Genomic DNA, 25,316 nt, shown 5'->3' on the forward strand with positions numbered 1-25,316 from the left:
ACTTATGGTACCACTTAGTCTAAATCTAGATCTTTTCTCATTGTAAGTTCTTTGAAAGCTTCCTCTACATACTGCCTCTGTCCTACTTAATTATCAGAAATCAAGACTAGTTGTAGGCCATCCAATTAGCTAACTATCATTCTTAATTAATTATCTAATTACAAAGTAGGCAACTGATTCTAAAAAAGTGGTGAGATTGCTAAGCTACGGTTTTTGTTTGGTAAGATCAACTGTAATTTCAAATACAAGAGGAAAGATTCCCAAATATCTACAAATCCTTGTATGAAGAACTCTCTTCATTCCTTTATGAAGGAGAAATGGACACAAAAAAGTATCCATTGTCTTTTATTTGCAGTTTCTGCTTCAATATTCTCATTCCTTTATACTGAGTCTTGAGATTCATTGATTCTTCATTTACCACATGTAAAACATGAGGCTGAAAAAAAAAATGAGGTTCCTGAGTAGCTCACCTCTATTAAGATATACTTTATATATATATATATACATACATATATTTTTTTATTATTATACCTTAAGTTCTAGGGTACATGTGCATAACGTGCAGGTTTGTTACATATGTATACTTGCGCCATGTTGGTGTGCTGCACCCATCAACTCGTAAGCACCCATCAATTCATCATTTATATCAGGTATAACTCCCCAATGCAATCCCTCCCCCCTCCCCCCTCCCCATGATAGGCCCCGGTGTGTGATGTTCCCCTTCCCGAGTCCAAGTGATCTCATTGTTCAGTTCCCACCTATGAGTGAGAACATGCGGTGTTTGGTTTTCTCTTCTTGTGATAGTTTGCTAAGAATGATGGTTTCCAGCTGCATCCATGTCCCCTCAAAGGACGCAAACTCATCCTTTTTTATGGCTGCATAGTATTCCATGGTGTATATGTGCCACATTTTCTTAATCCAGTCTGTCACAGATGGACATTTGGGTTGATTCCAAGTCTTTGCTATTGTGAATAGTGCCGCAATAAACATACGTGTGCATGTGTCTTTATACCAGCATGATTTATAATCCTTTGGGTATATACCCAGTAGTGGGATGGCTGGGTCATATGGTACATCTAGTTCTAGATCCTTGAGGAATCGCCATACTGTTTTCCATAATGGTTGAACTAGTTTACAATCCCACCAACAGTGTAAAAGTGTTCCTATTTCTCCACATCCTCTCCAACACCTGTTTCCTGACTTTTTAATGATTGCCATTCTAACTGGTGTGAGATGGTATCTCACGGTGGTTTTGATTTGCATTTCTCTGATGGCCAGTGATGATGAGCATTTTTTCATGTGTCTGTTGGCTGTATGAATGTCTTCTTTTGAGATATGTCTGTTCATATCCTTTGCCCACTTTTTGATGGGGTTGTTTGTTTTTTTCTTGTAAATCTGTTTGAGTTCTTTGTAGATTCTGGATATTAGCCCTTTGTCAGATGAGTAGATTGCAAAAATTTTCTCCCATTCTGTAGGTTGCCTGTTCACTCTGATGGTAGTTTCTTTTGCTGTGCAGAAGCTCTTTAGTTTAATTAGATCGCATTTGTCAACTTTGGCTTTTGCTGCCGTTGCTTTTGGTGTTTTAGACATGAAGTCCTTGCCCATGCCTATGTCCTGAATGGTACTACCTAGGTTTTCTTCTAGGGTTTTTATGGTATTAGGTCTAACATTTAAGTCTCTAATCCATCTTGAATTAATCTTCGTATAAGGAGTAAGGAAAGGATCCAGTTTCAGCTTTCTACTTATGGCTAGCCAATTTTCCCAGCACCATTTATTAAATAGGGAATCCTTTCCCCATTTCTTGTTTCTCTCAGGTTTGTCAAAGATCAGATGGCTGTAGATGTGTGGTATTATTTCTGAGGACTCTGTTCTGTTCCATTGGTCTATAGCTCTGATTTGGTACCAGTACCATGCTGTTTTGGTTACTGTGGCCTTGTAGTATAGTTTGAAGTCAGGTAGCGTGACGCCTCCAGCTTTGTTCTTTTGACTTAGAATTGTCTTGGCAATGCGAGCTCTTTTTTGGTTCCATATGAACTTTAAAGCCGTTTTTTCCAGTTCTGTGAAGAAACTCATTGGTATCTTGATGGGGATGGCATTGAATCTATAAATAACCTTGGGCAGTATGGCCATTTTCACGATATTGATTCTTCCTATCCATGAGCATGGTATGTTCTTCCATTTGTTAGTGTCCTCTTTTATTTCACTGAGCAGTGGTTTGTAGTTCTCCTTGAAGAGGTCCTTCACATCCCTTGTAAGCTGGATTCCTAGGTATTTTATTCTCTTTGAAGCAATTGTGAATGGAAGTTCATTCATGATTTGGCTCTCTGTTTGTCTGTTACTGGTGTATAAGAATGCTTGTGATTTTTGCACATTAATTTTGTATCCTGAGACTTTGCTGAAGTTGCTTATCAGCTTAAGGAGATTTCGGGCTGAGACAATGGGGTTTTCTAAATATACAATCATGTCATCTGCAAACAGGGACAATTTGACTTCTTCTTTTCCTAACGGAATACCCTTGATTTCTTTCTCTTGCTTGACTGCCCTGGCCAGAACTTCCAACACTATGTTGAATAGGAGTGGTGAGAGAGGGCATCCCTGTCTTGTGCCAGGTTTCAAAGGGAATTTTTCCAGTTTGTGCCCATTCAGTATGATATTAGCTCTGGGTTTGTCATAAATAGCTCTTATTATTTTGAGGTACGTTCCATCAATACCGAATTTCTTGAGCGTTTTTAGCATGAAGGGCTGTTGAATTTTGTCAAAAGCCTTTTCTGCATCTATTGAGATAATCATGTGGTTCTTGACTTTGGTTCTGTTTATATGCTGGATTATGTTTATTGATTTGCAAATGTTGAAACAGCCTTGCATCCCAGGGATGAAGCCCACTTGATCATGGTGGATAAGCTTTTTGATGTGCTGCTGAATCCGATTTGCCAGTATTTTATTGAGGATTTTTGCATCGATGTTCATCAGGGATATTGGTCTAAAATTCTCTTTTTTTGTTGTGTCTCTGCCAGGCTTTGGTATCAGGATGATGTTGGCCTCATACAATGAGTTAGGGAGGATTCCCTCTTTTTCTATTGATTGGAATAGTTTCAGAAGGAATGGTACCAGCTCCTCCTTGTACCTCTGGTAGAATTCAGCTGTGAATCCATCTGGTCCTGGACTTTTTTTGGTTGGTAGGCTACTAATTGTTGCCTCAATTTCAGAGCCTGCTATTGGTCTATTCAGGGATTCAACTTCTTCCTGGTTTAGTCTTGGAACAGTGTAAGTGTCCAGGAAATTATCCATTTCTTCTAGATTTTCTAGTTGATTTGCGTAGAGGTGTTTATAGTATTCTCTGATGGTAGTTTGTATTTCTGTGGGGTCCGTTGTGATATCCCCTTTATCATTTTTTATTGCATCTATTTGATTCTTCTCTCTTTTCTCTTTTATTAGTCTTGCTAACGGTCTGTCAATTTTGTTGATCTTTTCAAAAAACCAACTCCTGGATTCATTGATTTTTTGGAGGGTTTTTTGTGTCTCTATCTCCTTCAGTTCTGCTCTGATCTTAGTTATTTCTTGCCTTCTGCTAGCTTTTGAATGTGTTTGCTCTTGCTTCTCCAGTTCTTTTAATTGTGATGTTAGAGTGTCAATTTTAGATCTTTCCTGCTTTCTCCTGTGGGCATTTAGTGCTCTAAATTTCCCTCTACACACTGCTTTAAATGTGTCCCAGAGATTCTGGTATGTTGTATCTTTGTTCTCATTAGTTTCAAAGAACATCTTTATTTCTGCCTTCATTTCGTTATGTACCCAGTAGTCATTCAGGAGCAGGTTGTTCAGTTTCCATGTAGTTGAGCGGTTTTGATTGAGTTTCTTAGTCCTGAGTTCTAGTTTGATTGCACTGTGGCCTGAGAGACAGTTTCTTATAATTTCTGTTCTTTTACCTTTGCTAAGGAGTGCTTTACTTCCAATTATGTGGTCTATTTTGGAATAAGTGTGATGTGGTGCTGAGAAGAATGTATATTCTGTTGATTTGGGGTGGAGAGTTCTATAGATGTCTATTAGGTCCGCTTGGTGCAGAGATGAGTTCAATTCCTGGATATCCTTGTTAACTTTCTGTCTCGTTGATCTGTCTAATGTTGACAGTGGAGTGTTGAAGTCTCCCATTATTATTGTATGGGAGTCTAAGTCTCTTTCTAAGTCTCTAAGGACTTGCTTTATGAATTTGGGTGCTCCTATATTGGGTGCATATATATTTAGGATAGTTAGCTCTTCCTGTTGAATTGATCCCTTTACCATTATGGAATGGCCTTCTTTGTCTCTTTTGATCTTTGATGGTTTAAAGTCTATTTTATCAGAGACTAGGATTGCAACCCCTGCTTTTTTTTGTTCTCCATTTGCTTGGTAGATCTTCCTCCATCCCTTTATTTTGAGCCTATGTATGTCTCTGCATGTGAGATGGGTCTCCTGAATACAGCAGACTGATGGGTCTTGACTCTTTATCCAGTTTGCCAGTCTGTGTCTTTTAATTGGAGTATTTAGTCCATTTACATTTAAGGTTAATATTGTCATGTGTGAACTTGATCCTGCCATTATGATATTAACTGGTTATTTTGCTCATTAGTTGATGCAGTTTCTTCCTAGCCTCGATGGTCTTTACATTTTGGCATGTTTTTGCAATGGCTGGTACCGGTTGTTCCTTTCCATGTTTAGGGCTTCCTTCAGGGTCTCTTGTAAGGCAGGCCTGGTGGTGACAAAATCTCTAAGCATTTGCTTATCTGTAAAGGATTTTATTTCTCCTTCACTTATGAAACTGAGTTTGGCTGGATATGAAATTCTGGGTTGAAAATTCTTTTCTTTAAGAATATTGAATATTGGCCCCCACTCTCTTCTGGCTTGTAGAGTTTCTGCCGAGAGATCTGCTGTTAGTCTGATGGGCTTCCCTTTGTGGGTAACCCGACCTTTCTCTCTGGCTGCCCTTAAGATTTTTTCCTTCATTTCAACTTTGGTGAATCTGGCAATTATGTGTCTTGGAGTTGCTCTTCTCGAGGAGTATCTTTGTGGCATTCTCTGTATTTCCTGAATTTGAATGTTGGCCTGCCCTACTAGGTTGGGGAAGTTCTCCTGAAGAGTGTTTTCCAACTTGGTTCCATTTTCCCCCTCACTTTCAGGCACCCCAATCAGACGTAGATTTGGTCTTTTTACATAATCCCATACTTCTTGCAGGCTTTGTTCATTTCTTTTTCTTCTTTTTTCTTTTGGTTTCTCTTCTCGCTTCATTTCATTCATTTGATCCTCAATCGCTGATACTCTTTCTTCCAGTTGATCGAGTCGGTTACTGAAGCTTGTGCATTTGTCACGTATTTCTTGTGTTATGGTTTTCATCTCTGTCATTTCGTTTATGACCTTCTCTGCATTAATTATTCTAGCTATCAATTCTTCCACTCTTTTTTCAAGATTTTTAGTTTCTTTGCACTGGATACGTAATTCCTCCTTTAGCTCTGAGAAGTTTGATGGACTGAAGCCTTCTTCTCTCATCTCGTCAGTCATTCTCTGACCAGCTTTGATCCGTTGCTGGCGATGAGCTGCGCTCCTTTGCAGGGGGAGATGCACTCTTATTTTTTGAATTTCCAGCTTTTCTGCGCTGCTTCTTCCCCATCTTTGTGGTTTTATCTGTCTCTGGTCTTTGATGATGGTGACGTACTGATGGGGTTTTGGTATAGGTGTTCTTCTTGTTTGATAGCTTTCCTTCTAATAGTCAGGACCCTCAGCTGTAGGTCTGTTGGAGATTGCTTGAGGTCCACTCCAGACCCTGTTTGCCTGGGTATCAGCAGCAGAGGTTGCAGAAGATAGAATATTGCTGAACAGTGAGTGTACCTGTCTGATTCTTACTTTGGGAGCTTCCTCTCAGGGGTGTACTCCACCCTGTGAGGTGTGGGGTGTCAGACTGCCCCTAGTGGCGGATGTCTCCCAGTTAGGCTACTTAGGGGTCAGGGACCCACTTGAGCAGGCAGTCTGTCCGTTCTCAGATCTCACCCTCCGTGTTGGGAGATCCACTGCTCTCTTCAAAGCTGTCAGACAGAGTCGTTCGCGTCTGCACAGGCCTCTGCTGCTTTCCCTGTTGTTTTTTCAGCTGCGCCCTGTCCCCAGAGGTGGAGTCTACAGAGACAGGCAGGTTTCCTTGAGCTGCTGTGAGCTCCACTCAGTTCAAGCTTCCCAGCGGCTTTGTTTACCTACTTAAGCCTCAGCAATGGCGGGCGCCCCTCCCCCAGTCTGGCTGCTGCCTTGCGGTTAGATCGCAGACTGCTGTGCTAGCAATGAGGGAGGCTCCGTGGCCGTGGGACCCTCCCGGCCAGGTGTGGGTATAATCTCCTGGTGTGCCCGTTTGCTTAAAGCGCAGTATTGGGGTGGGAATTACCCAATTTTCCAGGTGTTGTGTGTCTCAGTTCGCCTGGCTAGGAAAAGGGATTCCCTTCCCCCTTGCGCTTCCCAGGTGAGGCAATGCCTCGCCCTGCTTCAGCTCTTGCTGGTCGGGCTGCAGCAGCTGACCAGCACCGACTGTCCGGCACTCCCCAGTGAGATGACCCCAGTACCTCAGTTGAAAATGCAGAAATCACCGGTCTTCTGTGTCGCTCGCGCCGGGAGTTGGAGACTGGAGCTGTTCCTATTCGGCCATCTTCAAGATATACTTTTAAATTATGATAAAATACTTCAGTAGGTAGTTTCAGCAAGATTTACTGCAGCTCTTTCAACTGATTACTACTGTGTGTTTTCTTTTTTTTTTTTTCCTTTTTTTTGGAGGTGAAGTCTCACTCTGTCACCAGGCTGGACTGCAGTGGCGCAATCTCGGCTCACTGCAACCTCTGCCTCCCAGGTTCAAGCAATTCTCCTGCCTCAGTCTCCCGAGTAGCTGGGATTACAGGCACTTCCCAACACTTCCAGCTAATTTTTCTAATTTTAGTAGAGATGGGGTTTTACCATGTTGGCCAGGATGGTCTCAATCTCTTGACTTCGTGATCTGCCTGCCTCGGCCTCCCAAAGTGCTGGTATTACAGGCCTGAGTCACCTAGCCCGGCCCGATTACTACTGTTTTAATCAGCAACATGCTAGTTGCCAGAAATATTTACTCCAAACTTACCACACCGGGCGTAGTGGCTCACACCTGTAATCCCAGCACTTTGGGAGGCCGAGGCAGGCGGATCACAAGGTCAGGAGATCGAGACCATCCTGGCCAACATGGTGAAACCCCATCTCTACTAAAAAATATACACAAAAAATTAGCCAGGCGTGGTGGCGGGTGCCTATAGTCCCAGCTACTCTGGAGGCTGAGGCAGGAGAATGGCATGAACCCGGAAGATGGAGCTTGCAGTTAGCGAGATTGCGCCACTGCACTCCAGCCTGAGCAATGGAGCAAGACTCCGTCTCAAAAAAAAAAAAAAACTTACCACAGGATGAGGGGACATACCGAATAGTGTATGTGTGTGTGCACATGTGCATGTGTGTGTGTGTGCATATGTTTGTACATGGAACTCAGGGAAAAGTGGTCAAGTATGAAAGAGGTCAGTAAATGAAGACTATCAGAGACACCAGACACTGGCTCAAGTTTATTGTTCTTTCTCCTTGTTATGTCTCTACTCTTGCATCTATTTTATTCATTCTACACCATTCTGTGTCTTCCCGTATCTTATAGTTGTACTCTTTTACTTTATAACTTCAGTTTGCTCATGGCCCTTCATCTTACCCATCCTTTTCCATATCACTGTCTCTCAGTATCAGATCTTGCCAATGCTAACTTTGCCTCTGTTTCTTCTGAGTTAAATTTCTAAGCAAAGAAATTAAAAATAGAACTACCTTGTGATCCAGAAATCCAACATCTGCATATATACCCAAAAGAGATGAATAAAGGATCTTAAGATACGTGTACACCCACTGTTCACAGTACTACTATTCACACTAGGCAAGAGGTGGGAACAACCCAAGTGACCGCTGAGAGATGAATAGATAAGCAAAATGAAGTACATATATTTTGTACCTGCTGAATATTTTTTGGTCTTTAAAAAAAAAGGAGGCTGCTGAGGTGGCTCACACCTGTAATCCCAGCACTTTGAGAGGCCGAGGCGGGTGGATCACCTGAGGTCAGGAGTTCGAGACAAGCCTGCCCCAAATGGTGAAACCCTGTCTACACTAAAAATACAAAAGTTAGCCAGGCATGGTGGTATGTGCCTGTAGTCCCAGCTACTCAGGAGGCTGAGGCATGAGAATCACTTGAACTCAGGAGGCAGAGGCTGTAGTGAGTTGAGATCATGTCACTGCACTCCAGCCTGGGTGACAGAGCTGGACTCTGTCTCAAAAAATAAAAAATAAATTAAATTTAAAAATAAATAAAGGGCCGGGCGCGGTGGCTCAAGCCTGTAATCCCAGCACTTTGGGAGGCCGAGACGGGTGGATCACGAGGTCAGGAGATCGAGACTATCCTGGCTAACATGGTGAAACCCCGTCTCTACTAAAAAATACAAAAAAAAAACTAGCTGGGCGTGGTGGCAGGCGCCTGTAGTCCCAGCTACTCGGGAGGCTGAGGCAGGAGAATGGCGTGAACCCGGGACGCGGAGCTTGCAGTGAGCTGAAGTGAGCTGAGATCCAGCCACTGCACTTCAGCCCGGGCGGCAGAGCGAGACTCCATCTCAAAAAAATAAATAAATAAATAAATAAATAAATAAAGGAAATCCTGTCACATGATACAACATGAAGCTTGAGTACATTATGCTAAGTGAAGTAAGCTAGTCAAAAAAGGACAAATATTGTATGATTTCACTTATATGAGGTATCTAAAGCAGTCAAATTCATAGAAACAAAAACTAGAATAGTGCTCCCCAGGGCCTGGAGAAGGGGGAAACTGGGAGTTGTTACTAATGACAACGATTTTTGGTTTTGAAAGACAAAAAAGTTCTGGAAATGTGTATTCACAACCACGTGAATACCATATATGTAACACTACCGAACTAACTGTACATAAAAAATGGTTTAGGTGGTAAATTTTATGGTATATGTTTTTTGCAATTAAAAAAGTTTTTAAAATGTCTGAGACAGGGAATCTGATTTGCCCAGATAATCTTTTTGAAGCAAACTACACAAGCATGAGTCAACGGCAAGCCTATGAACTGCTGGTATTGTCAGAGGCGTGTGAAACCAGAGCAACTCCATCTTGAAGAGGAGCTGGGTAAAATGAAGCTGAGACTTACTGGGCTGCATTCCCAGACAGTTAAGGCATGCTAAGTCACCAGATGAGATACAAGGTCAGCATAAGATACAGGTCATAAAGACCTTGCTAATAAAAACAGGCTGCGGTAAAGAAGCTGGCCTAAACCCACCAAAACCAAGATGGTCTCAAGAGTGACCTCTGGTCGTCCTCACTGCTACACTCCCACCATCGCCATGACAGTTTACAAATGCCAGGGCAAAGTCAGGAAGTTACCCTATATGGTCTAAAAAGGAGAGACATGAATAATCCACCCCTTGTTTAGCATATCATCAAGAAATAACCATAAAGATGGGCAACCAGCAGCCCTCGGGGCTGCTCTATGTAGTAGCCATTCTTTCATTCCTCTACGTTTTTAATAAACTTGCTTTCACTTTATGGATGTGCCCTGAATTCCTTCTTGCACAAGATACAAGAACTCCTTCTTGGGGTCTGGATTGGGACCCCTTTTCTTGTAACATCTTTCTGGCGACCACTGGAGAGACTGTAGTGCAGAAACCCCCGACCCAAAAGTTAACAAGTTTGGGTAAGTGGCGGGGCCCTGTAACAGTATGGTTATTTAACAACACTTTAATTAAATACCTACTGTTTCAGACACTATGCTAGGTTCTCAGCCAGGTGCCCACCCCTGCTCTGATCAGCAGGCTATATTCCCAGTATGTTTTCCTTATAAGAGGGGTTGATAATCTCCATTTCTAAAACCATGTCATTTTCATTTTCATAAGTAAAATGCATATTTCTATTGAATTATATTCTGTCATATGGTTAAATAAAGGGAATTTAGATTTTGTGGGTTTTTTTGTCTTCTTTGCCCTAAGCTATTACCATTGCCATTTTGCCTAAAAGAAACAGTGTAGGTCTTCTATAACTGCTGCAAAAGATCACTAGAAAAAAGTAACCTTTACAGGACAATGTTCTTGTAAGAAAATTCATCAACTTCTAAGTTTACTTTAAGTATGCATTAGCAGCACAAAACCTTCCAAATCAACACATTATGAAACAAGAATCCTCCTCAGAATCATCTTATTTGGCACAAATGTTATAATTAGAAAAGATGGAATTCCTGCTATTAAATCATTTCGTTAGTTCCCAATCTATACATTTAGAAACAATTACTCCAAAGAGTGCTTAAACAAGTTTCAAGAACTACCTTAGTTCAGAATTGCATTAAGTAAATTACATTAAGCAAACTGCCTTTTAAAACATGAAATACAGGAAATGTTTCAGTCCCTATCTGCCTAGATACTCCTGACTTCTTTCCGCTTCTGTGACAACATATTCTCTTAATTTTCTTCTCATCTTTCTGGGAGTTCCTCTCAGCTTTCGTCACTGGATAACTTTTTCCTATCCAATTATTGAATATTGGCATCTTCATGGTCCCAGCCCTAGAACTTTTATTTTATATCTAAACTTCGATTTACACACTGATGATTCCCAGATCTATACCTCTAACCCAGACTTCTTTCCTTAGGTTCAGATCCATATACCATACCCTACTATCCATGGACTACCTACTGAAAATCTCTCCATTTGAAGAGATACCAGAAATCAGTGACCAAAATTAATCTTATTATCGAAGCCCCTTTCTCTCTGCCCCTCCCCCTCAGAATGTTCCTTCTCTGTATGCCATTTCTAGTAAATGCCAACTTTCAACCAGTTGCCTAAGCTAAGAATTCTAGATGGGCCGGGCGCGGTGGCTCAAGCCTGTAATCCCAGCACTTTGGGAGGCCGAGGCGGGTGGATCACGAGGTCAGGAGATCGAGACCATCTTGGCTAGCATGGTGAAACCCCGTCTCTACTAAAAATACAAAAAATTAGCCGGGTGTGGTGGCAGACGCCTGTAGTCCCAGCTACTCGGAGGCTGAGGCGGGAGAATGGCATGAACCCGGGAGGCGGAGCTTGCAGTGAGCCGAGATCGCGCCACTGCACTCCAGCCTGGGCGACACAGCCAGACTCTGTCTCAAAAAAAAAAAAAAAAAAAAAAAAGAATTCTAGATGCCCCTTTCTACTTTCTACTTACTCGAATTCTACGCAATATTCTGAATACATCCCAGGTAGCAATCAGTCACAAGTCCTTTTAATTTATTTCAAATATATCCTTTCCTCTGGAACCCAACTGCCGTAGCCTTAATTAAATCCTCATAATTTTTACCTGGCTAATATTATACCTACCTGGTCTTTAGGTGCTCCAGCTCCAGCATTCCCATGATTAAGCTGTGTCAATGTTTCCTCATTTAATGTCTGACATTATGTATAAAACGACTATACATTTTCACTGAAACAATTATATACTATATTTATTTCCCTACAAGAATGTAAACTTAAGTATGGGAACCATGCTACATCACAATAAATGTGTTGAATGAATAAATACTTCTTCAGTCTTTCTTATCACTCCCTCAGACCTATCCAGCTTCTAGGCAGACTGAATTACTTGCACTTCTGTCACTATACCATGCTACTGTGCTTCCATACCTTTATGTACATCATGACCCTGCTAGAATGCCTCCACTTGATTTTGCACCTGAATAGGCTTTGTATTTATCCTAAACAGTCAGTTGAACCATCAACCTCTTCAGCTTTTTAAACCACTGGGCTTTTAAAACCACAAAACAATATTGTGTTTCTAAACACAATATTCCATTGTGTTCCCATAGCCACCTCCACGTACTTACTATACTATATGGCAACTGAGAATTTTTTGCGTATCTCTTCCATGAGACTATGAAGTGCTCAAAGGCAGAAACTGTGACTTTATTGTATCCCCAGTATCTAACTAGTACCTGGCACTTGGCAGGCCCCACAGCATTATTCACAGAATAAAGCATGAATCTGTTTTGTATGAAATGCCAGACTACATCTCTTAAATAATCTACAGTATAAGTTTGTGGTCAAACAAAAACAAGATGAAGTTTCTTTAAAATATAGATGATACTTCTTAAAAATACAGATGATACTTTTCTGTATAACATATTTTAGTTCCAAAAGGAAATATACCCCAAATGCATAGTTGCTCAGCTCCATTTTAGAAATAAGTGATGCATACAACAAATAAACGTTTTCAAAAATTCTATATATTGTTTCCAGAGAAAGTTAGAAGATAACATTTTTTGGCCTAAAAATTATGTGTATCACACCAAAATACTCTACAATGATTTCAAAGATGAACTAAAGTTAGTTATGAAACTAATTAAAAAAAAAAAATCTTTTAAACTGGCTAAATTCAACAAAAACTATTTTTCCAAAGACTTGATAAATTACACTTTCTGTCTTATCAAACCAATTGATATTTATAGATACTGCCTAAGTCATTCTACTTTATATTAAATTGTTTAAAATAGGCCCCTCATAAGAAAGTAAATATAAGTAGATTTTGGGATCAACGAATAGAGCCAGAGCTTTTGTTGCATCTTCTTACTCTATCACATACATTAGTGGAACTCAAATTATAATAGGAAATATTATTTTATCAAAAGAACTGATACATGAACCACTTCTGTCAAAGTACCATATATGGACTCACATGGTTGTGCTACTGAAATAAGGACACAAGTAGAGAGCGAAAGGCCACATGAAACCATGGGAAAACATTACAGCTTTCTTTAACACTGAAGACTTATTTCAAGCCTCTTTAAAAAAAAAAATCACTTGGTAACAGCTTTATTATCTGAAGACAAAAACAGGTTTAAAATTCACTTAAGTACTCGATCTTGTGCTCTTGTGCTCTATCAATATTTTATTCTTTCGTGGCCACAAATTTTAGAAGCAATAAACCAAAGGACAACTTTCACATATGCTGAAAGTATCTACTTAACCTTAACAAGTTGTTTCTCATATAACAATATAGAAATAATTTGAGAACTGTCACAGTATGTCTAAAAAAACACTTTAGTTTCATATTTAAGTACAAAATATTCTACAATAATTTTTAAAAACAACAATAACTAGTTAGCAAATTGAAAAGGACTTTAAGTATCCTTGAATTTCAGCTAGAGATATTTTCTAAAATGCTATAATGGTCACATCTAAAATATAATGTTCTTTGGTCCATTGCTCTAAATGATAAAAAAAAAAATTATCTCACACATTATTTTCCCTTCTGAGAGCAAAAGAAAAGAACAACATTATATCAAAACATAATGCTAAAATGCAAAAGATTTAAGAATTTAAAAACTACCATCTTGATCTGAAAATTTCTCTTGAATAACATGAATTCATACACAGAAGTAACCCAACTGAGATGAGGCATTCTGCAAAGAAAGACAATGTAGACTCAGAAATGCTAAATTATCACTTCTACATGGAAACAATCTCTTGTGTAGAAGCAATAAATTGCAAACATCTTATAAAATGTTCTTAAATTGTTGGTTTTCAATTTATGTGGAATGGGATATTTTGAATACAAGAAAGTACAATGGGAAGCATAAATAATTTCAATTTTGTCATTAAACATATTCTGTTTGGCCAAATTCAGTTTTAATATCTTGTGACTACTTAGCAGAAAGTTCAATTTAAGTCCTCTGGTATAGTGGTTAAAATACACATTCTAGGGTATTAAAGGAAGGGTCTGATGCCTTTGTAGAGAGTTATCAATAGAAGTAACAAAGATCTAGATACAATACATGCTTCATAACTAAAATGAAGGAAAATAGGATAGAAAAGAATTTACTGCTAAATAAGGTAGCTATTAGCTTTTCTCATCTTAGACTATTTTTTCAGTTATTACTTCAAATCAACAATTACAAAAAATAAGCATTTCAAGTAAACAAATTCATAATTTCTAGTGGGAAAAAAAAGGAAAATCTATTAAAACATTTCAATACACACTACACTACACCCTCCAGTGGGCAAGTATACATGGAAAAATATAAAAAGATTTAGGTGGATTTTCTACTCATTTAAATCAGTACTATAACTAATTAAATGATGACTCTAAAAACTTCATAAAAAATTCACACTATTTTAATTACTTGTTTTAGTATCTGAGTTAGAAGCAGCAAAGATTTTTTATATATATTTAGATATTGTGGTAGAATAACAGAAAAAATAAAATCATGATCTGCTTCATCTTTCCTTAAAAAGCAAAGTGCTATCAGGCTCTTATTTAACTTAGAAAGAAAAAAAAGGTAAACAGTATAAATCTCATACAAAGATGTATAATTAAAAGATAAAAGTATTCATATCATGAGTTGCAAAAGCTAGGCACTAATAATTTAAAGAAACATCCAAAAATTATGGTTCCTTAGTGAGAACTATTGCAGAAAAGTAGTATGTTCATTAAGTTTTCCAGGAAAACAACTCACATTATCACCTGGTAATATTTTGTTATTACTGGTCTCATGAGGCTATGTGGTCACTAAACAGAAATATAAACACTTAGAAAAAATTAAGAGACTACCTATAAGAGCTCTTTTTCTATATGGCTAATGTTTCAGCACTTAGATGACATAATAGAAGCAAAGACTAGATTAAAAGTATTTCACAAGGTCCAAATATCACTTAAAGTTTCTCCTGTTAACTTCCCAAAATCCTCATTTAATGTTAGTAAAATTTACAATAGAATACAAAACATCTTTAATACAAATACCTAGAAATTTCACATGAATATGTACACTTCCCAAAAATGCATCAAAGAGTTCTTGCATATATATTCTCTAGGAAAAACTAGTACAACTAAGATTACTTGAGGTCTTGAACTTACTACAAATAGGCTATGAAACTAGAAAATAAAGGACAACAGTGACATCTAGTGGATGTTTCAAATATATACCATGTATATCAAATCAAAACATTTTATTGCTAGTGTTTCACTTATCACAACTGCCTGAGGAGCTATATGATAAATCTTTAGTTATAAATCAAAAGAAGCCAACTCTACTTACAAAAGGCTTATCAATATGAGTGATCTCATCATTTGATAATGTGAAATTTTTAATAAAGTACAATTTAATATGTCAAGTCATCAAAGAATCAAACACTAATTAAATGTATCAGATATGTGACTAAAAGAAGGACTGTCAATTGGTCCAAAAATAAGAGGCCAGGTGCGGTGGCTCAAACCTGTAATCTCAGCACTTTGGAAGGCCGAGGTGGGTGGATCACTTGAAGTCAGGAGTTCAAGACCAGCCCGGCCAAGATGGCAAAACCCCATCTCTACTAAAAGTACAAAGGAGGCTGAGGTAGGAGAATCACTTGAACCTGGGAGGCAGAGGTTGCAGTGAGCTGAGATCAGGCCATTGCACTCCAGCCTGGGTGACAGAGTAAGACTCTGTCAAAAAAAGGAAAAAAAAATTGATTATGATTTTTAAAAAATTTTAAATATTCTGAATTTAAAAAGCGCTGGGTGAACAGAAGAACTTAAGAAAACTACAAGCTGATTTATTTGTTAATCTATTCAAGCACAGGAAGTACAGATCAACCAGTATGGCCTGTCAGACAAAAGAAGAAATATTTTTAAATTAAAAGAAATCTATCTAATTTACAACAATTTTTCAAATTTTCAAAAGCTGAAATTAGTTTTCAAGAAAGGTTTCTTAAAAGTAAGGGCCGGGCATGTGGCTCATGCCTGTAATCCAAGCACTTTGGGAGGCCGAGAGAGACAGATCACTTGAGGCCAGAGTTCTAGACCAGCCTGGCCAACACAGCGAAACTCTGTCTCTATTAAAAATAGAAAAAATTAGCTGGGCATGGTGGCACATTCCTGTAATCCCAGCTACTCAAGAGGCTGAGGTATGGGAATTGCTTGAACCTGGGAGGCAGAGGTTGCAGTGAGCCAAGATTATACCACTGCACTCCAGACTGGACAACAGAGTGAGACTCCGTCTCAAAAAAAAAAAAAAAAAAAAAAAAAAAAAGTATGTTAAGATAATTGTCTGGCCGGGCGCGGTGGCTCAAGCCTGTAATCCCAGCACTTTGGGAGGCCGAGACGGGTGGATCGCGAGGTCAGGAGATCGAGACCAACCTAGCTAACACGGCGAAACCCCGTCTCTACTAAAAAATACAAAAAACTAGCCAGGCGAGTTGGCGGGCGCCTGTAGTCCCAGCTACTTGGGAGGCTGAGGCAGGAGAATGGCGTAAACCCGGGAGGTGGAGCTTGCAGTGAGCTGAGATCCGGCCACTGCACTCCAGCCTGGGCGACAGAGCGAGACTCCGTCTTAAAAAAAAAAGATAATTGTCTATAACAAGACCAAAAAGTTATCTCAAAGTAACAAACAACTTGAGTTCAGATGTCAGCAAGATGGCACTCCCATGTTCACTGCTGCATTATTCACAATAGCTAGGATACAGAATCAACCTAAGTATTCATCAATGAATGAATGAATGAATGAATGGGTAAATAAACTGTGGGGTATATATATATCCAATGGAATATTATACAGCCCTAAAGAGAAGGAAATCCTGTCATTTGCAGCAGCATGGACGGAACTGGAGAACACTATTGTTAAATGAAACAAGCCAGGCACAGAAAGATAGATACCACATGACCTTATTTATATATAGAATATTAAAAAGTTGAACTCAGAAGCAGAAGGAGAATGATAGTTTCTAGGGGCTATAATGGAAAGAGAGATTGGGAAGATGTTGGTCAAAGGGTACAAAATTTCAGTTAGATAGGAAGAATAAAATCAAGAGATCCAGTATATAACATAGTGACTACATTAATAAACAAAGTGTTATATTCTTGAAGACTGCTGAAAGTAGATTTTAAGAGTTCTCACCACAAAAAAGTGGTATGTGAAAGTAATGCATATGCTAACTAGCTTTATTTAGCCATTCTACAAAGTATACATATTTCAAAACATCATACTGTGCATGATACATACAATTTTTATTTAATAATTTTTTTAAAAAACAATGAATATCTCAAAGGACAAAACAACAACAAAAATATCTTGGACAATATCCTCACCTGTTCTTATCTGTCAATACATATGCAGTACATGTCATTTGTATTAAGTATTTTATTACTAACTCCGATAAGAAATATAAATTTAGAGACACAATCTTAATATAAACACTAAGTCAAATAAGAACCAAGACCACAAATTAACTGGAGGCCTTTCAAAGATCACAAGTGCTTCCCAAATCTCTCAGAACCACCAGATTTTAATGATTATTTGGGCTTAATGATTTTCTGACCCAAAAATGTCAACAGCCAGAGCTTGACAATTATGTAGTTCAAAGTTACTGAAAACACCTCTGAAATACTTCAGGACTAAAGCACTGTCCTAATAACTTCACGCAGGATAAATATATTGTGGTATACTCAAACAGTGAAATACAACTCAGAAGTAAAAGAGAATGAAGCAGTGACACATGCAACTACATGGACGAATCTCAAAAACCCTAGGCTGAGTGAAAGAAGCCTTACATAAAAGTTATATCCTGTATGACTCTGTTCATATGACATTGTAAAACAGGCAATATGGATCTATGATAAAAAAAAATCAATCAATCTATAAAATCAGTATAATAGTTCTTTCTGAGGGTAAGATAGAGATGAAGACTGGGAACAGATATGAGGGAATTATCTGGAATGGTGGAAATGTTCTATATTTTAACAGGAGTTGGGATTACATAAATGTATGTGTTTGTCAAAACTCACCAAACAATATACTTAAGATTATGCAAAATTGTGCATAAATTTTATCTTAAAAAATGAAAATTAAGCAAATGTTGATAAATCTACCAATATATCACACTGGTAATTGGGGTGAAATGGGCAAATACACGCAAATTATTTTTAAACGCACAAAAAAATTAGATGGACAGATTGTAATAAAGCAAATATAGCAAAATATTAACAACTGAAGAAATTAGGAGATGAGTATGTTGGGGTTCACTGTACAATTCTTTGAGATTTTCTGTAGGTCTGATAGTTTCAATAATAAAATATCATAGAAAAAATAAAGAGAACAATCAGAATTCAGAAGAAAATAAATTTTACACTCAAACATGTTTTCTCCAATATTTTCCTTCTATATATTAACATTTTAACCTATCTAATGTAATGTCAACTGTGACTATCTTCTAATGAGTAAAAGTTAAAGGATGACATATTTTCAAAAGTTTGAAAGACATACCCGAATTTCTTGAAGGTTGTGAAAATTATTTCCTACTCTGACTGAGATCTTGCTTGGAGTATAGCTTTCATCAGATTTGTAGTCTGCATAAATACATAATGTCTTCACTGTTGTTTTTCTTCTAAAAGCAATAAAGTAAAAATGACATGCACTTCGTCATATGAAAAGATTTCCAATGCATCTTATCTTCCGATTTCAAAAATCATAGTTTGCTAAAAGCAGTATTTGAATCAACATTTTCCTATCTTTTAATTTCAACAATAAAAATGAAAAATGTAAAAATATAGGTCCAGATAATATGTTAAATATAGGTCCAGATAATATGTTTATTATACAGACATCTCCTATGTAGAACATGGCCAAGAGCCAGATGCAAGCAAAGAAGGATCAGTTAAGCCAAATTAGGTACTTTATCATGCAAACAAGCATTAAGGATTTCCATCCTCTTCATTTGTATTTTAGACAAAGAAATTATTCTTATAAGTTTGGTTTCCTTTGCTAGGTACTTACTTCATTTCCTATATTAATACTAGAAAATAACTAGCTAAGTGAGGAACTGAGTCCAGCAAAGAGAAAACTACTTTTTTAAAAAATAGAACAACCTAGTTTTAATGCAAGAAACATAATTTTGCTGTTGATTTTTTCTTTCTTTCTTTTGCTGTTGATTTTTAAACATACATATCCTAGGGAAAGAAGAAATATATAATAGAAAATGAACCTCAGAAAAAATGCAAGTGGCCAAAAAAAAACATGAAAATGTGTTCAACGTCTAATAAAGAAAAAGAAATTAAAACACACAGAGATATTAGTTTTATCATCATATTGGAAAATATTTAAATGACTGATAACACTCAAATTTAATTAGAAAAGGGTGCTTTCATCGCCAGTTAGTAGAAACACAACCTTTGACCCACTAATTCAAACTTCTGAGAATGCATTAAAATACAGTAACACAAACACTCAAAAACTGATGTCTAATGAAGGCTGGCCTTGGAGAAAAAATGGATGCAGAAAAATCTTGTCCTGTGATTAAATCACTAACAAATTAAAAACAGCCTAAATATCCATGGCAATAGGGAATTGGTTAAATAAGTTACATTATATCCATTCAACGAACTGCTACACAACTGTTTAAAAAAATCATGTACATATATAGTTACAGTAGAAAAAAGAAGATTATAAAACAACATATGCAGAAGAATCACATTTGAGGGAAAACAACAATTTTTTAAAGGCATGTAAATCTATATTCGTGTATAGAAAAAGACCTAGGTGGAATTACCCAAAAATAGTAAAATTGACTGTTTTCGTGGGATGGGACCATAGGAGATCTTTATTTTCTTCTTTACGATTTTTATATTTTCTGAACAATTTTTCAAAATGCGCATGTGCTATTTGGCCACCAGGAAAAATATATATATATATATCTAGGTGATCTTAAAAACTTACCCAAAAACCCATTAAGAAATCCATTTACATGTGCTTTAAAAGTTAAGTTCTAGTATAAACTGGCACTAACTTAGTAACAATGAGCTCCTTGAACAGAAGTAGTCTGTGTCAAAAGTCAGCCTATAAAAACAGCAGGGGCTCTGTAGCGCTTAGTAAGGAGACCAAACTTCTGCAGCCTAAGCTATTCTTTAGAAAGCAATACGGAAAGTCAAAGACTTTTCCTCAGATCAAGAGGTAAAACACTAAATACCTAGGAACTGCTGACAGGATAAATACCATTACTAGGTTTTTAAAAGAGGCCAAAGGTATCAAACTGACATCTTTCTCTCTGCTGAGCCCGGAAGGAGACAGGAGAGGAAGCAAAGAAAGAAAGGAAATTTTTGAAGACCTTTTTCCTTGATGAGCCATAAGCAGGAAGTAAATGATCTTTCTTCTTATGAAGAGATCAAAGATCACGAAGATGGCTCTTAAGAACTTTTTTTTTAAGGAAGAAAAGAAAGGCAGATCTAAAGGATCAAGTTTTTTGCTCAGAATAATTACATTTCTAAATTGTGAAATTCAGGTACACTTATTCACTACCTTCAAGATGATCAGGGCAAGGTTAGAAAAGCAAAGAATACTAAAAATACTAATGATAAGAAAACCAGTAACAGCAAAGAGCCAGTGAATATTTTGTGTCTGACCCAGAAGTAATGCTCTATACATATTGTCTCTTTTATTTCTCAATGTTGTCAAATAGGAACTATTATTATCTCTGTTTTTCTGATTAAAAAAAAAAACCATAACACTCAGGTTAGTAACTGGCTTAAGGTCAAAAAGCTAGTAGGAGGGCACAGTTGAAATTAAAAAATGTGTCTGTCTACCTCACATGATTTTAACCAAAACTTCCTTTTAATTAATTGTGCTTGGCTCATTCAATAGTCATTGATACAAGTTTACAGTAATAGGTAGTTGTCTGTAGTTCTTTAAATTTTATCTAAGCCATGAGTTATTATCGTAAGGTTCACATACAGAAATCGTATGTATAATTTGCTATATAAATAGTTTCATTAAATTTGCATAGGAAACTGTGACCTCACCAAAAGTTTAAAACAATTAAAAGGTAGAGTAAAAAATTTTAAAACCATTGATCAATTTTATCTCATGATGAATTTTAAAAATAGTATTTCATGGAAAAACATGCTATTTTTCAAATAGCAATGTATGTGATAACATTAAACGTACAGACTATTACACATAGTGGCAGTAGCTAAAACTGCTCAAAACCATCAATATAATAATAATCACTCCATAGTGAATGTTCACTATATGCCAGGCATCATGCTATATTTGTAGCATAAGATATTACAAGAGCAGGGAAGGAAGAGGGCAATACTTCCCTATTTCTGAAGACATAAGTAACACTCCTGGACGCTCTCTATCCCCTCATTCACTACACCCTTTCTCCTGAGAAAGAGCTTCTAGCAGGAACCAAACATTTGCTTTGTTCTTTCAGGCCACCAATTTAATAAAGGCACATGCTACCTGGTCTAGTGGTATAACTGGATAGGTAAGACTGTTTAATTCTAGGGTTCAATAATAGGAAACACACTTGACTGAAGATATAATGCAGTTATATTTCTCAAACATCAGTTCTGTCCATTTTATAAAGTTGGTATTTTGGCCTCCTCCTGCTACCGCATATACGAGCACCTACTGAATAATTTCTCATCAGGTTTGGAACCCATGAAATTCCAATGGAAGACATTAGTGACAGATATTCCTAGATGCCTAGCCTAAAATCCCTTTATCCCCTCTTTCTTCATAATATCTGGCTAAAAGATCCAACTTCCCTTAAAGTTAGGTATAGCCATATGACTAAGTTATGGCCAGTAAGATTTAAACAAAATGATGGTGTGTACTAAAGGTTTCTTTAAAAGAAAAACATGCCCCTTTTACCTTTCGCATCTACTCCTTCCTGCTGCCTGGGATATGGACATGATAGGTGGAACTCCAGTAGGCATCTTGAACCATAAGACAACCTTGAGGATAAAATCTACAAGCTAAGAATGAAGGAATGTAAAAAGAGAAGGCAACTGGGTCCACAAACACACTGTGAGGCTGCCATACCACTTCTGGACTGCCAGGCTCCTCTTACACAAAGAGGTAGAAGAAATAAATTTCCACCTTGTAGAAAACACCATTATCAAAAGCTCTGTTACTAGAAGTTCTGATTTCTAATTAATACAGCATTACTGCGTCTGTATTACACATGAAGAAACTGAGGTTCACATCAGGTTAAGCAAGTGGTCCTTGTTTACACATCTAGTAAACCATAGAGCCAGAACTTAATCCAGGTCTACGTGACAACATTATATAAGAGTAACTAATAAACCCTAAGGTACAAAACTTAAAGCTAAATGTATTTGATAGATGATAGCTTTACATTTAAAGTTAAATGTAAAAAACAAAATAGTTACAAAACATGTTTTTAAAATCATTCTTCTTAATATGCTAGATACATTACCAGGAGGTTGAGACAAAATAAACAGAGTCCACATAGTTGTTTAAATCAGAAGCAAATATTTATAAATAACTATATTCTTCCATATATGTTCCTGGTATAAAAGTGACAAATGCGGGCCGGGCGCAGTGGCGCACGCCTGTAATCCCAGCACTTTGGGAGGCGGAGGCAGGCAGATCATGAGGCCAAGAGATTGAGACCATCCTGGCCAACATGGTGAAATCCTGTCTCCATTAAAAATACAAAACTTAGCTGGGCATGGTGGTGTGTGCCTGTAGTACCAGCTACTGGGGAGGCTGAGGCAGGAGAATTGCTTGAACCCAGGAGGTGGAGGCTGCAGTGAGTCAAGATTGCGCTACTGCACTCCAGCCTGGTGACAAAGCAAGACTCCATTTCAAAAAAAAAAGTGAAAAATGTCCTCTGTATCAATGTTAACAAGATGCTAAAATGAAAGTTTTCACTGAAGACTACAACAACAAAGACTATGTTTTGAAAGTATATATGAGACCAAATGCACAATTTTCAGCAGATACAGTCTTAAGAAAAAGTAAAATAAAATAAAACAAAGTCCGAGATGTCTGCTCATGAAGGTTAACTGCTACATAATTTGCCTTCCCACGACAGACAATTAGAATACTGGAGAACATATATGAAGCACCCACAGATGCTGAGCAACAGGCAGCACAGGCCTCTAGGTCCTGAGAGAAAGGAAACACAAGAAGTGAGACCTACAAACAAGTAGGTTTTTGGCTGCAGGCAATTTCGGGACTGCAATGTGAAGAGGGAGAAGCCAAAGAGAATCTGGCAGTCTACTGAATTGATGAGGAAGGAGCTACACAAAGGAAAACTCCAGAAATATACATGAGGTCCCCTTCATTTTATGCCTGAACACAATATGAACATGCATACAGCAAAACTTCACAAGGATAGGCAAAGAACAAGCACTGGGGAAAGAACAATTACTGGAAAGCAGTAAGCTAAACAATTTCCAGCGGGCACAGAGGACTGTGAATCATTAAAGCTCCCAATAACCGAAGTGGAAAGTCCTCTTTAAATACCTAAGACACTCGTTTGCGATCCCATACGAGTCAAGTCTTAGTAATGAGGCTAATCTTGCCCAAGAGAAATGATCTTAAAGAGTAGGCTGGGGACCTGCGGAGGACCTCAAGACTCTTTCAGAGGATCAGCAAGGTCAGAACTATTTTCTTAATATTATTAAGATGTAATTTGCCTTTTTCAGAATCATTCTCTTATCAATATGTAGTAGAGTTTTCCGGAGGCTGTCTGACATGGGATGTTGTAAAAGATTTAATGAACAAGCAGAAATGAGACTCCAGCTATTTTTTTGTGAACCAAAAAGGTTCACGAAAAAATGTAAACAATGACACTCTTCTATTTTTTTGTTCTTGTATATTTGGGAAGAGACAGTTATTTTTCATAAAATTGTTATTTATGTTGTTAACATATAATAGGTTAATTATTGTTTATTTTTAGTGAATAACTAAATAATTTAAAGTTCCTAATCTATAATTTCTAAAATAGTAAATAATGAGAGATATATATAAAGATTTCTGGAGTACTCAGTAAGAGTTTAAAGCAGTACTGAGACTAAAAAGTTTGAGAACTGCTCTAAGGCAGGGCTTGGTAAGCTACAGCTTGCAGGCCAAATGTGGACTACCACCTATTTTTATAAACAAAATTTTATTGAAACCAAGTGATACTCTGTCATATACACATTGTCTATGGGAGCTAACACTACAATGGCAAAGTTGAGCAACTGCAGCAGGACATATAAAGAAGCCTTACAGCTTAACAACAAAAAGACAACCCAGTGTAAAAAGAGGGAAGCGACTTAAGTAGTCACTTCTCTAAAGAAGATACACAAATAACCAGGAAGCACATGAAAAAATGCTTGATATCACAAATCATTAGGGAAATGAAAATCAAAACTATAATGAGATAGACTCATTAGGATGACTATTATCAAATGTTAGCATGGATGTGGAGAAACTGGAACTTTTGTGCATTACCAGCGGGAAGGTAAAATGTACAGCTGCTGTGAAAAACAGTATAGAGGTGCCTCAAAAACTTAAACATAGAATTACCTTATGATTCAGCAATTCCACTTCTGGATATATATCCAAAAGAAGTGGGCCGGGCGCGATGGCTCAAGCCTGTAATCCTAGCACTTTGGGAGGCCGAGACGGGCGGATCGCGAGGTCAGGAGATCGAGACCATCCTGGCTAACACGGTGAAACCCCGTCTCTACTAAAAACTACAAAAAAACTAGCCGGGCGAGGTGGCGGCGCCTGTAGTCCCAGCTACCTGGGAGGCTGAGGCAGGAGAATGCCGTGAACCCGGGAGGCGGAGCTTGCAGTGAGCTGAGATCCGGCCACAGCACTCCAGCCTCGGTGACAGAGCGAGACTCCGTCTCAAAAAAAAAAAAAAAAAAAAAGTGAAATCTGGTACTTGAACAGATATTTGCACACCAATGTTCATAACAGTATTATTTACAACAGCCAAAAGGTAGAAACAACCCAATGTCTTCTGATAAATGAATGGATAAACAAAATGTGGCACAGCCATACAATGGAATATTATTCATTCTTAAAAAGGAATAAAATTCTGACACATGCTGCAACATGAATGAACCTTGAAAACATTAGGCTAAGTGAGATAAGTTAGACACCAAAGGACAAATACTGTATAATTCCATTTATATCAGGTCCCTAGAACAGTGAAATACATAGAGGCGAAAATAAAACACTGATTATCATGGGCTGGAGAGAAGAGGAAATTGGGTGGTTATGATTTAATGGGTTCCACACAGGATGATGAAAAGTTCTGAAGATAGAGGTGGTAGTGGTTGCACAACACTGTAAATGTACTTAAGGCCACTGAACTGTACATTTAAAAATGGCTGGCCAGGCACAGTGGCTCACGCCTATAATCTCAACACTTTGGGAGGCTGAGGAGGGCAGAGCACCTGAGGTCAGGATTTTGAGACCAGCTGACCAACATGGAGAAACCCCGTCTGTACTAAAAA

At 37.8% G+C, this 25,316-nt stretch overlaps 1 protein-coding gene across 1 annotated transcript in view; it reads right to left on the reverse strand.

Annotated features, from left to right (window-relative positions):
* The window catches only part of ANAPC10 (anaphase promoting complex subunit 10), a 132,157-nt gene that overhangs the window by 79,300 nt on the left and 27,541 nt on the right, over positions 1 to 25,316 (reverse strand). The window contains exon 4 of the mRNA XM_010361250.2: positions 18,319 to 18,439. Coding sequence (XP_010359552.1) covers positions 18,319 to 18,439 — 121 coding nt within the window. The remainder of the gene's footprint in view (positions 1 to 18,318; positions 18,440 to 25,316) is intronic.

The sequence above is a fragment of the Rhinopithecus roxellana genome, chromosome 2, assembly GCF_007565055.1.
Source record: "Rhinopithecus roxellana isolate Shanxi Qingling chromosome 2, ASM756505v1, whole genome shotgun sequence".
Lineage (NCBI taxonomy): Eukaryota > Metazoa > Chordata > Mammalia > Primates > Cercopithecidae > Rhinopithecus > Rhinopithecus roxellana.